At 40.7% G+C, this 13,053-nt stretch overlaps 1 protein-coding gene across 2 annotated transcripts; it reads left to right on the top strand.

Moving 5' to 3' along the window:
• Nucleotides 1-656: 656 nt before the first annotated feature.
• On the top strand, nucleotides 657-12,184 carry sf1 (splicing factor 1). 2 transcript variants are annotated; one of them, XM_058394673.1, is made up of 12 exons: nucleotides 657-1,042; nucleotides 3,026-3,154; nucleotides 5,105-5,180; nucleotides 8,053-8,205; nucleotides 8,312-8,401; nucleotides 8,583-8,766; nucleotides 8,854-8,969; nucleotides 9,515-9,622; nucleotides 9,772-9,964; nucleotides 10,139-10,361; nucleotides 10,446-10,610; nucleotides 10,717-12,184. In XM_058394673.1, exons 1-12 carry the CDS (start codon nucleotides 814-816, stop codon nucleotides 11,037-11,039), a joined length of 1,989 nt encoding a protein of 662 aa, XP_058250656.1. In that variant the 5' UTR covers nucleotides 657-813; the 3' UTR covers nucleotides 11,040-12,184. The 2 variants fall into 2 exon arrangements, with proteins under 2 accessions (XP_058250656.1, XP_058250655.1); XM_058394672.1 differs by having other exon boundaries at nucleotides 658-1,042; nucleotides 8,050-8,205.
• The last annotated feature ends 869 nt before the right edge of the window (nucleotides 12,185-13,053 follow it).

Below are 13,053 nucleotides of genomic sequence, written 5' to 3' on the forward strand. Positions count from 1 at the left end.
TTTTCTCTTTATTTGGGTTACAAAGAATGGGGGAAATAACACTTATTTCCCAGGAACAAGAAAAAAGTAAAAATTTGTTACATAGTGTAATCATGATGACTTAATGAATGCAAATCACATATACACATATGACCAGAGGAACACTCATTTTTTCAAACAAAGAGGTGATTTCCATGATTTCAGTGTCACGAACAATTTGTTTATTAAATGAAGTTTGGATGTGGGATGGAGTCTAGTGGTGTCAAAGTTGTTTCTTCTCACTGGATCCAAATCTTTGGTGGTTTTTTTATCCATGTGTATCAGCTACCACTCTCCACACCACATGCTGTAGATCTGTTCATCCCACTGAAATCGCCATTCCAACAGCATCCTACTCCTTACAAACTAGAAAATGGTGCTATCAGGATTCCCCATGAGTAACATCTTCACACAGACATCTCCTCCTGTAGTACTGAAGATGGCCTGGCGCGTGCTCAGCGTGTGATATTTTTAAGCCCTGGTTATTCACTGTTGATTCATCCAATAGCTGTTCAATAAAAAAACATAAAGGCGGTACAACGTAACGGAATTTCCGTCCAATACGAGTTCAATACGTAATGATTGGCACCTATTTTGACCAATCAGATGGCATCTAGGTCGACCCCGATCGTTCTTTGTCCACCTTAACGGCGCCATCTTGGCCAACCGGACCGTGACATAGGGAAGGCTGTTATAGTATTTGGTGTGTTCCAGTTTGTTTTCGTAAAAGACGTCAGTTTTTAAGCAAAATAAACTCGACGGATTAAAGGAAGATATATACACACACACTAGGAAATGGCAACGGGAGCAAACGCAACCCCGCTGGGGAAGCTGCACCCGAGTATCGGCGCTAAACGGGGCTTCGACTCGGGGCCCGGTGCTGGCTTAATGCCTCCGCCGGGGCCTCCGTCCTCTTTCCCGCTCCAGAACTTTCCCCAGATGCCGGGTGCCGCTTTCCCAGGATTTCCCGGGGCTGCAGGTTCATTACCAAACCCACAACTCGGACCGCAATCTCAACTCGGAGGTAAAGTATCATCTGCGTGGGGTGCTGTTTTAATTAACCTTAGCATTAGCCATTGTGGCGGAGGTGTGTGTGTGTGCGCGCGCGCTCCTGCGTGGCCTCCTCTCCAGAACCTTCTCGAAGGTTGGCGCGAGACACAAACAGTACTTTGCACAAAAGTGCAAAATAAATCAGATGAACACTTTGTATTCGACTGTTGGTTAAATTGTTCGTCACTTTACAAATCCATAGGCCCGGAGTTAGTTCTCTGCAGCTTTGCTAACACACGGCTCAGAGACTGCAGTGCTGCTCCACGCTGTAGCCCCATTCACCCTGACCTAGCACTTAGATCTTAGGTCCTTTTACTAGTTATACCTAGTTACACAGATTACTAGTTAGACGGATTACTAGTTACGCGGTTATATCTAGGCTTTATTTGCTTACTTTTCCCCTAAACACACGTTTTGTAAACATTTCCTCACAGTAGTTCTTTCACCTTGGCTTCACGCAGGCTCTATGTTTGCTTGCTACATGTGCACGTTTATATAAATTATGGTGGGAATTTCCTCTCAACTCATTGATAAACCAGAATTTTCAGCATTTTTTACTCTAAAGAAGGATTATTTTGTATACACGGCGGTCACGGAGTAAATATTTAAAATGTGCTCGTGCCGAGTCCGCCATCTTGTAATTGCGCAATATGCAGAGGATAGTCCTGAGTGGACGTGTTCCTGTGAACCAGCTTCATTTCTGTGTTTATAAAGCGCTTTTCTTATCTAACTGATCCACTTTACTGATCTTTGCAGTTCTGGTTAAAATCACTGAGTCTTGCCAGTTAAAAGTTTTGCCAGTTGTTATGCCAAGTTTTTCGCAGTACTCAGAGGTTTTTGGTTAGTCATTTCATCAACCCTTTTTTTCCATTATAAACAATCAGCAGTTTTGCATTGATGGATCAAGGCTGCAATATGGCCAGACAGTATATAGAGTGTGGCTCAATGGAGCTCCCTGCTTCCATAGGTTGTGAGTATACACCGATCAGGCATAACATTATGATCATCTGCCTGAATATTGTGTTGATCCCCCTTTTGATGCCAAAACAGCCCTGACCTGTCGAGGCATGGACTCCACTAGATCCCTGAAGGTGTGCTGTAGTATCTGGTACCAAGATGTTAGCAGCAGATCCTTTAAGTCCTGTAAGTTGCGAAGTGTAGCCTCCATGGGCCCCACCTCGCAACTTACAGGACTTAAAGGATACATTTGATAGATACTGACCACTGCAGACCGGGAACACCCCACAAGAGCTAGAGTTTTGGAGATGCTCTGATCCAGTGGTCTAGCCATCACAATTTGGCCCTTCATCAAACTCGCTCAAATCCTTACGCTTGCCCATTTTTCCTGCTTCTAACACATCAACTATGAGGACAAAATGTTCACTTGCTGCCTAATATATCCCACCCACTAACAGGTGCCATGATGAGGAGGTAATCAGTCTTATTCACTTCGCCGGTCAGTGCTCATAATTTTATAGCTGAATGGTGCATAGTGTACACAGGTTCAAGGACTGTTTAGGACCCTGATTAAATTTCTGCCGACAAGACTGCACTATACTATACGACTAAGACTATGCACTATACTATACGACTAGGACTATGCATGACTATATAGAAACGTGGACTGAGTGGTTAGAAGAATTGTAGAATTGTTCAGTTCTTAACTTCACACCAGTAAGGTGGATGTTGATAACAAAGTGGCCACTAAGTGTACACAACACCCTGAAATATTCATACCAGCAGCACACATGTTCACTGGGTGGTGGTCTTGTAGCTTGTACCATTTCAGTGATGAATGGGTTGTATGCAAGTTTATATACTACAGAAATGTGATACAGACAACAATTATCCTGTAGATCTACAATTTACCTAATAAAATGCATCATTTCTATAACTCTGATGTGTAAACGCTTGATATGGTGCTGTTCATTCACACCTCAACACCCATCCTTGATAGATATGAGTATGAAGAAGAGGAAAAGGAGTCGCTGGAGCAGCGAAACTCCCGATCAGAAGACCGTTATCCCAGGAATGCCCACAGTCATCCCTCCTGGCCTTACTCGTGAACAAGAGAGAGCTTATATAGGTAATTATGAGATTTGATTTTTTTTTTTTCTCTCTCTGAGATTAATCTGTCCTGTTGGTGGACATCCTGCAAAGTATATACACCTCTGTACATCCCTACAGCTCCCCTTTTCAGTTCATTTCTTTTCAGTACAAAATGTTATGTGCCCATTGCTTCATAACAATTTGCACATCATTCAGAGGACGTGGTTGTTGAACTGACTTGCTACGTGTTGTTCAGACATTAATGAACATGCATGCCAGAACACTGCTAGAGTAGTAAGATGCAGTGCAGGTCTACAAATTTGCAGTGATGCTCTTTAATGTCTGGGCATATTTGAAACTCGAGTACACGGTCACTTTAAATTGGCCTCAAATTTTGTTCGGGGTCTTTCCAAATCTCACAAACCGTGCACTGTAATTTAGCTGTTTGTCATATTAGCCACAGCCTCTCTGATGTTGCTGCTTGTTGTGAGTTGTCTGGCTGTAGGATATCATTGCTGCTCATGTTAACCATGGAAAATGTTTTAACCAGATTCTGATTGGCTGCAGAGCAGGCAAAGCGGGGCTAACATGAATTGCAGTCATCATCATCACCAGTGTATGTGTGTGTATGTGTGTGTGCTGTGTAATAAGTTCAGTGTCTCCATTTCCGTTAGGTGCTTGCTCTTAAGGTAGCATGTGGTTTAGTTATATTCCAAATCGCATGTGACTAATCTTATATTTTGTCCCTTCACGAATATTTCCTCAACCCATTCCACAAGGATATGTTTTATGCATGGGTTTCGCAGCACAAACCTCCCTGGGCAGGTTCCGTCCTAATGGCCCAATTATTATTCTAGATTAAGCGTGGCCAGTTTGATGATTATTTAACATACCTTGCTGGAAACATTCAATATGTGAAACGCTTAACTGTGCAATAGCATTTATTTAACTTCTGGTAAAATGGGCCTGTTGACAATAGTATGAGTTACTGACGAGTATTAAAATATAACGGCTGATCCCTCCCGCAGTCCGCTTGTATCCCGGATTTATAGATATGTTCACTTTTGTTATTTTTGGCACCTATATGTATATGCGAAACGCATTCTATATGCTGTATGCCGAAAGAGAAATTTCCTTCATTACAGGCCTGTAGGTTAGCACATGCGCTCTGTCAGTCATCGTCTATTTCCATTAATGACATCAGCAATGTTAACGCAGCCTGAGACTTTATCCTCAGCCTAACTTTCTCCCTGTGCTTTTCTTTTTTGGTAACCATGCAAATCTGGTGCATTCACAATAAAACTGGCATGCTATCAGTGAAATTTCAGTGTTGTTCTGTGGCACAGATCACTAAACTTTAGGAATGATTACTTGTCAGTTTTCAGAGAAACTCCACTTTACTCTGGCAGACTTCCTTTTTGTGGCACCACTTGTTCAGAATAAACAAAAATTTGGTAATGTAGTAGTAATAAGCAGCAGAAAAGGAAAGCTGTGTGAAACTGGACAGTAAAGATGTATGAATAAGCATGGTGGCATGCAGTGGAAGCCTGCCTCAGTGAACATTTTCTCATGAAATGTTTTGTGAAATAATTGTGACTTTAAATTGAAACCCTTCCTCCCGAATGTAAATTTTAACCGTCCATGTTTTCTTCAGTTGTATGTATTCTGTATATACTGCTACTGCTGTGTGTCTAAGGAAAAAGAGTTGCTTTCATTCCAGGCTCCCTAGGAGCATAGGAGTTATTATTCCTAGTCCAAATCTGTTTGTCTGCTCTTTTCCAGATATTAGGAAGGGTTTCAGACTGTGTTATAGCACTGAAAGTCTTGATCATGTATCTTGTTAATCATATTGTTTCTTCTTATGACTTGTAATGAGACTGCCACTGAGAATTTAAATGCTCTCTTTGTCTTGGGGTGTTTTTTTCTGCTAACCACATTTTTCTCCATCCTTGTTTTTTGTTTTCTTTCCTAACCTGATTTCTTCCAGTCCAACTGCAGATCGAAGACCTGACTCGTAAACTGCGTACAGGAGACCTGGGAATCCCTGTTAATCCTGAGGACAGGTCGGAATAACCATTTAAACCCAACAACAGTAACACCTTCTTTACCTCTTTTTATCTGTTGTCAGTTATGAAGCCAAATCTTAAAGAAAATGGCTCGATGTTTATAGAGGATACACATAAGGAAAGTAATTCAGTCATGTCTTTAGAAATGTAGCCATGGTAGTGGTTAAGCGAGGTTTAAGTTTGGTAATTGTCCAGGGATTATGTTAGGGGATATCATGTCTTTGCTTCTCCTGTTTTTGTTTTTGTTCTCTCTCTCTTTCTCTCTCTCTCTTTTTTTTTTTTTTTTTTTTTTTTTTTTTTTAAGTTAACATATAACATTTTAAAAACCATTACCACTCTTGACCCTTTCTTTATGAATGTATATGTGGTCACAGTAGTTGGAGTTATTTTTTCCCCCCCACCTTTCAGTTAACCATTTTATATGGATAGGCAAAGGCATGATGAATGCTTGGCTCTTGGGTAATTCCTCCCAAAAATCATTTTCGTACTTGCCCGTCGGTGACATGCTGAGAAATTTTAGTTTAACCAGATGTATACCTTCCAGTATATAGAATATTAAAATATATGTTTTTTTAACCCTCAGATGTGTATAATGGTTTAATAAGAAAACAAATGTGTAACATTTCTCTATACTGGAAAGCAGTATCATTGAAATGTCGGCTAGGCAAATATGAAAATGCCGGAGAATTTTTTTTTGGGTGGAATTCACCTTTAAAGCTAAGCAGTTGGTATTAAAGAAAAGGAAGCATTTCACACTTTGACACTGCAAATCATCTCAGTTCTTGACTTCATCATTTGTACAGTCAATTAACCTTTCGAGTTAGAGCAAGAAACTTGGCTAGCTTTTCATTTAGATGTCTTAAATTCCATCAAATGGCTAGGTTTTTTTTTTTTTCTTTCTAGTTTTTTTCCCCCCTCCCTAAATTCTATTTTAATCCTGTCACCCCCTTTAGCAATTTAGCTTAAATAACGATTTATGGTTTTTTATTAGTTTTAGATATCTGCACATTTTGCATGCTTCCTTTACTTTAATTAAACAATCCAGGGAGAATAACTTTATTCCAGATCTGACCGATATCTAATAAACTATCAGTAATAAGAATTTATTTCCTTTTCTGTAGTAAAGTAGATTTTTACATGTAGGGTAGTAGTGTTTTTCTACTTAATTCCAGTGTGTAATTATAGGCATGCTATTTTTTTTTACATGATGTGACAGTATACGGTTTTGCTTTTTATGCAGCAAATTTGAGCTTAAAATATGTCATGATGAAGCACTTAATGCTGGTGGTGGGTATCTAATATATTGTGCCTCATCAAATGTTTTTAAAAAAAAATCCACTAATGTTTTGGCTGACCAGAAGAATGGTGTATATAATTCGTTATTTTTGTTGTATATTTGCTATATACACATAGTTCAGTTGTATGCATGAAATTGTTGTGTAAGTGAATGAATTACTTAGACTTAGAACTTAGTATCTGAATATGTGAATAAGAAAAAGAATCAGTTGTATGTTTTCCCTTTTTAGTCGTAGTACATGTAGCTGGACATTTTAAAATACATACATCTTCATTTTGTGTATTTAAGGTAAAGCTCTTTTAAGGCAGCCCCTACTAAAACCCATAGTTTAGTTTTACAGATTTTAAAACGCTCTCCTCTTCAGTTTTGAATTGCTGAATTTTGTGAAGGTCACTAATGATTTTCCATAAAGGGAATTACACCATGTTGTCCAGGAATTTTCACAGTATGCCAGATTTCTTCCCTGGAAGACCGCTCTTGGAGAACACTGTCCTTCCTGGTGTAACCATAACCCTAATGACGATGATGGCTTGCGCATAGTTTGCATAAGCCTCTAATTTTAAAGCTGGAATTTTAATGTTGCTCAAGCGAGAGTCTCTCTTTGCTAGCCAGCTATCTCTTCCTGCCGTAGTCTCTCCAGCATGATCCTAATCCAAAGTTTCCACAGCACGGCCAAAAACAAGGTTTGTTTGAGAAGATCTGCTCACTCCAGGATTTAGGATCACACCCCCACTTCCGCTACGCTAAAAAGGGTCTTTCAGGTTGCCAGCGCTGGAGTTTGCGAGCCAAAAGCGTGAGACTTGGTTTTTTTTTTTTTTTTTTTATTGATTCACTTTTTTTGCGCTGTCTCATGAACCTGTTAACGTCGTCTCTCTTTTTTTTGAGACCTCTCACAAAGGTTTATTGTCTAATCACAATTTATTTTCTCTAACCCAAATTCCCCTCTCGTAACCTTTTTCAAGCACAGAGCTTCGTAACGCAGCATAACAGGTTTTCAGCAGCATCCAAGGGTAAGGTAACAATTGGAGCCGAAGCTAGAATGCTCTCCTCAGGGGTGTGAAGTCTGCTACATGCATCCAAAGACTTCCTGCGCCAGAGCGCCACCTGCTTCAGTGTGAAGGGGTAGTTCAGTTTCCACAGAGAGACACTGATCCCGAATTGTGTTGGTTACCCCATTGGTCCAAAGTGGACATTGATTTCTTTTTTTTTGCCCCTGTTGTAGATACAGTAGATAAAACTAAGATCTGTTTTGATGTTTGGGTGTCCCTGACAAACTTCATATGCTGCCATCCCTAAAATTTAGGGCATCATTATATTCCTGATCTTCCCCAGTGAAAAAAACCAATCAGTTTCCCCCTTCTCTCTGCCAAGGGATGGGGTCCCCCCCCCCAATCAATATGATCTGCTGTGGTATGACACTGGGGCATCCTGTGCACTTTTAAAGTGACCTTTAAAAAAGATAAATTAGGGTCTTGTTAGGTTCAGGAAAGTCAGTGTTTGCAATTCCTTTAAATTATTTTTTAAAATTGTGTGTACATTTTTTTCTCTGTATTCTTAATTCTTCCTCAGCAGGTCACCTTCTCCTGAGCCGATCTATAACAGCGAGGGGAAGCGGTTGAACACACGTGAGTACCGCACCCGCAAAAAAATGGAAGAGGAGAGACATTCACTCATCACTGAGATGGTTGGGCTGAACCCAGAGTTTAAGCCCCCTGCTGACTATAAGTAAGTGTTTCAAACCTCTTGGTTGGTGGTGAGAATCAAGTTTGACTGATTTAGCTTTTGAGGATGTTAAGGGTTAATTTCTAAAAGTTGTTTATCTTTGTTCTAGGCCTCCAGCCACGAGAGTCAGTGATAAAGTGATGATCCCACAGGACGAGTATCCAGAAATCAACTTTGTTGGACTTCTCATTGGGCCACGGTATGTGTCATACATAGATTACTGTGCAGTGCTAATGCTGTGATGGTATCCAAGACTAGAATTTACAGTTGAGCCTTGTTCTGGATGAACACGTGAACTAAAACCAAATGGATTTAATCAAAGGTTTTGGCCTACATGCAGATTTAACTGACTGCCTTTGTGTTCCTGTTCTGTGGTACAGCGGCAACACGCTGAAGAACATTGAGAAAGAGTGCTGTGCTAAGATCATGATTCGTGGGAAGGGTTCTGTTAAGGAGGGCAAAGTGGGCCGTAAGGACGGACAGATGCTCCCAGGAGAGGACGAGCCTCTACATGCCTTGGTCACTGCCAACACCATGGATAACGTCAAGAAGGCAGTAGAACAGGTCGGTTATGACTGTGACAAAGCCTTGCACAGGCCTTGCACTTGTTTGTAAAGCTTATGGCTGAATTTGATTTTGGGTTCTCCCTAGATCCGTAATATCCTGAAGCAGGGTATTGAGACCCCAGAGGATCAGAATGATCTGAGGAAGATGCAGCTGAGGGAGCTGGCACGACTCAACGGCACTCTGAGAGAGGATGATAACAGGTAACAGCTTAATTAATACCAACCCTAGGTCTACAAGCACAATACAATTCTCTTGAAAGACATCTTTTATTTATATATATTTAGTGTCACAGATGCAATTGCAAACCTGTTTATTAGCCTGCATTACAATGAGTCTATAAACTCAGATGTCAGATACATGTGGCCGCTACCTTGAGTGTTTTTATTTAAAGTTGACTTGTCAGACTTTAACCAAAGAAAATGATGGCCTTACTGGTCGGATGTTTGGGGTTATTCAACAACCAGTCAGCTAGTTCCTTTCCTGTTTTTAAAAAATGAAAGGCTTATCTGTAGATATTTTGACATCTGCTAGAATGTGTGAATTTCTGAAAGTGTTCCTTTAAGTTCATTGAAAATGAGATTTCTTGGAAGCCAGAACATTTGATATTTTTTTTACTTTTTTACAGATTACATTGTGCCATCTACAGACAAGAAGTATCTGTTACTGTTGTGCACAATCTTTGTCTCTCTCTCTCACATATATGACTACTAGCACATTTATCATAACCTTATGTTTCCTTCTTAAGGATCCTGCGCCCTTGGCAAAGTTCTGAGCCTCGTAGCATTACCAACACTACTCTGTGCACAAAGTGTGGAGGAGCTGGACATATTGCGTCTGACTGCAAGTTTACAAGGTAATAGGAAAAACCTGTGATTGACTCTTTACTGAAGAGTTTGTCTGCTATGTTGTGTGTATGTGTATATAGTAGATATAACACCAATATAGTACTGTGTCCAGTTCGGGAACATTGTGTGTTCAACTATGAATCTCATCCTGTTGTAGTACTTATACCCAGAGGCAAGGTGATCCACCCCAGTCAGCTCAGGATAAGGCCCGTATGGATAAAGAGTATCTGTCTCTAATGGCTGAACTGGGAGAGGCTCCAATTCCTGCATCCAGTGGTGGACACGGCAACAACAACAACCCTCCAAGTGGACCCCGTGGAACTGGGCCCAACACCAACCAGCCACCTCCAGTGAGTATGCCAGAGCAGTTCTGCTCTCTATCTGCCTTTAGAGATCAGATTCACACTTATCCAACACCTCTGATGAAGTACCACATCATATCTTGAGCAGGACTGTGCACTCACTCACCCTCATTCTCACTCATCCCATATTCCACCTTACTCTTTTCCCCATCTCTTGTCTAGAACCGTCCTCCCTGGATGAACTCGGGCCCTTCAGATAACAGGAACTTCCATGGCATGCATGGCGGCCCAGGTGGTCATGGAGGTCCCCACAACTTCCCACCTCCCATGCCCAACATGGGTGGTCCACCCATGCCTCCCAACCCTAATGGCATGCCCCCACCGTGGATGCAACCACCCCCTCCGCCCATGGGCCAGGGCCCATCTCCTCATGGACACCCTATGGGTGAGTTGCAAATCAATTATATATATATATATGAAATGTTTTAATTAGTGTTGATTTAAACTTTAAAATTATTTCACTTTCCAGGTTTGTTACCTCCTCCTATGGGCATGATGCCACCTCCTCCACCTCCACCCAATAACCAACCACCCCCACCCCCGTCCGGGCCTCTGCCTCCTTGGCAACAGCAGGCCCCACCCCCTCCTCCCACCAGCAGCATGGCAACCAGTGCCCCACTGCCATGGCAGCAGAGTAAGTGCATACCATAGACAGTGTTATTTAGACTAAAATGTATTTCACCCCATATTTCCTGATGCTTAATTTTTAAGTCTGTTCCATGGTTTTCTGTTTATTACAGATACTACTACCACATCCACCCCAGCTACAGGTAACCTGCCTCCATGGCAGCAACCCCAGCCAGCAGCAAGCTCTGCTGCCCAACCCCCTCCTCCTATGGGAAACCCCTCCATGGTGCCCCCTCCTCCTGGAGTTCAGCCCCCACTGCCCCCTGGTGCCCCTCCTCCTCCCCCACCACCACCCCCAGGCTCAGCAGGCATGATGTATGCACCCCCTCCTCCTCCTCCACCTATGGACCCCAACTTTGTTACCATGATGGGAATCCCAGGAATGCCTCCGTTTGGGATGCCACCTGCCCCCCCTCCCCCACCACCCCAAAATTAAATGCCCTCACATTGACCACATGACAAAGCTTGGAGGACAACATGACTTGGTTCTACTTGATGTATGTTGTAATACTGGAGAGAAAAAAAAGGCTAGTGTGGTTGAAATGTGTAAATTTGCTTAACTTAATTTGCTTCTGATTTTAAAATTGTAGTGTTTGTTCAGTTGGTAGATAATTTTTTTTTTTTTTTTTTTGATGTGCAGGGAATTGTGTGTGTGTGTGTGTGTGTGTGTGTGTGTGTAGGGCCTTCCTTTCATTGGTTGTGCTAAATGACATTCCAAACCACAGTCATTGAACAGGTATAATGTAAATCCTCATTGTTTTTTTGCTCATTACAAAATCAGATGGTTTCATCTCGAATGAATCGGAGGACGTTTTGCATCCAAATGGCTTTGTTTTTTTTTTGTTTTTTTGTTAATTCACATTTAAAATAATATTTTGTTGTCTGAATATTTTTGTAATGCTAACTTCAGCTAAATAAAAGTTGAAATGGCCTCACATTTACATAGTAATAAATACAGGTGGGCAGACTCTTCATTTATGTTGTGCTTTTGCAATTCCAAAAAGGTTTTGTTTTTTTTAAATGTCTGTGTTTCAAGAGTGTGTACAAAAACTTGAAGCTACTTCGGTCTGTTGATGTTAAACAGAAGTCGAACTACATTTGTATTCCTGACAGCTTCTTGCAAGAAAACTATTCCACTCTTGTTGCCCCACTTTTCTCAGTCTAGTGTCTTTTTGTGTAGCTCCACTCGGTCCTAGCCAGCTTTAAAGTTCTGTCAGGATTTCGATAAAAGATGCAATGAATGATTTAATATGGGTTTTTGTTTTGGGAGGAAAATGCTAAAACCATTGAACTGAAACTGAGGGGTTTAATTCAGACTAACAGATATGTGAAGCTTTGTCCGTTTGGGGTTGTTTAAGGGTCGTCTGATACCATTGTCTAAATTTTATTTTTGTTTTTCCCACCCCGTAGGCTTGCTTTTTTTTTTTTTTTGTGCTTTGTGTGCAACTGTCCAGTCCTGAAGTGCTCAACTATTTTTTATTGTATGTACAGTACAAAATGGACAAAGTGAATATATGTTAATTTCCTGTACTCTTAAAATAAAGGGGATTATACATTTCTATTAAAATAACACCATGTTGAGCTCTCTCTCTCGCTCTCTTTTTTGGGAGGGGGTGGAAGGTTAAAATACAGTACAAATATCTTCAACGTAATGAGATCAGTGAAACAATTTCAACTTCAGCGTCCTGCTTTTTGTCACGGCTCTCACCAGGAATGTGCCTCTTATGGTAGTGCTACTATATAAAGCTCTCCTGTAGCCCATGTGGTCAGACATGATTACTAAACTGTTTATATCTCCGTGCTGTTGAGTTTCTTAAATCTAATGGCGGCGTTTACATTTCACAGGTCATTGGTTTAGATTAATGTGATTATTCAAATGTTTTATTGTTGCTATAAAAACACTATCTACTCAATGGCTACTTTATAAGGTAGACAAACCACATCCTCCAGTAATACTTCAGTCTAATTATAACTGGATTAAGAGAATATGTTGGCTAGCAAAAGATCATTTATATGATGAAACTTTGTGGATAGGTGTCAAAAATATCTAACGTCTCTGAAAGGTGGCAGCTGGTCAGCAGATTCAGTACTCTGATTTTCAGCTAATCAACACATTTCAAAAAGGAGAAATAAATGGTGACTTTATAGATATCATACATGATCGCTCCACTGTGGTGGATAAGCTTTAATGAATATTGAGCAAGTCAAAAATAAAAATAAAAATTTCTTTTGCTGGCAAATTGTAGTATCAGGGGTATAAAACACCTCCAGTGCATGTGGTTGCAGGAAAATAAATCTGCTTATGGGGTAATTATTCTTATTTTCCTAAATATTAAGTGTTTTGACTTAAAATGATTAAAAGAGAATTTATTCAAAAACATTTTTATGTCAAGTTCCTATGGAAATGGGGCAGACACTTTTTTTTGTTTGACTTTTCGTACCACAGTGTT

The sequence above is a fragment of the Hemibagrus wyckioides genome, linkage group LG07 (genome assembly GCF_019097595.1).
Source record: "Hemibagrus wyckioides isolate EC202008001 linkage group LG07, SWU_Hwy_1.0, whole genome shotgun sequence".
NCBI classification, from domain to species: domain Eukaryota; kingdom Metazoa; phylum Chordata; class Actinopteri; order Siluriformes; family Bagridae; genus Hemibagrus; species Hemibagrus wyckioides.

Coding starts and splice junctions, on each gene's coding strand:
- sf1 (XM_058394672.1), top strand. CDS start 814: ATGGCAACGGGAGCAAACGCAACCCCGCTGGGGAAGCTGCACCCGAGT. Junction 8,970..9,514: donor CTGAGAGAGGATGATAACAG/GTAACAGCTTAA, acceptor TTCCTTCTTAAG/GATCCTGCGCCCTTGGCAAA. Junction 10,611..10,716: donor CCCACTGCCATGGCAGCAGA/GTAAGTGCATAC, acceptor TGTTTATTACAG/ATACTACTACCACATCCACC.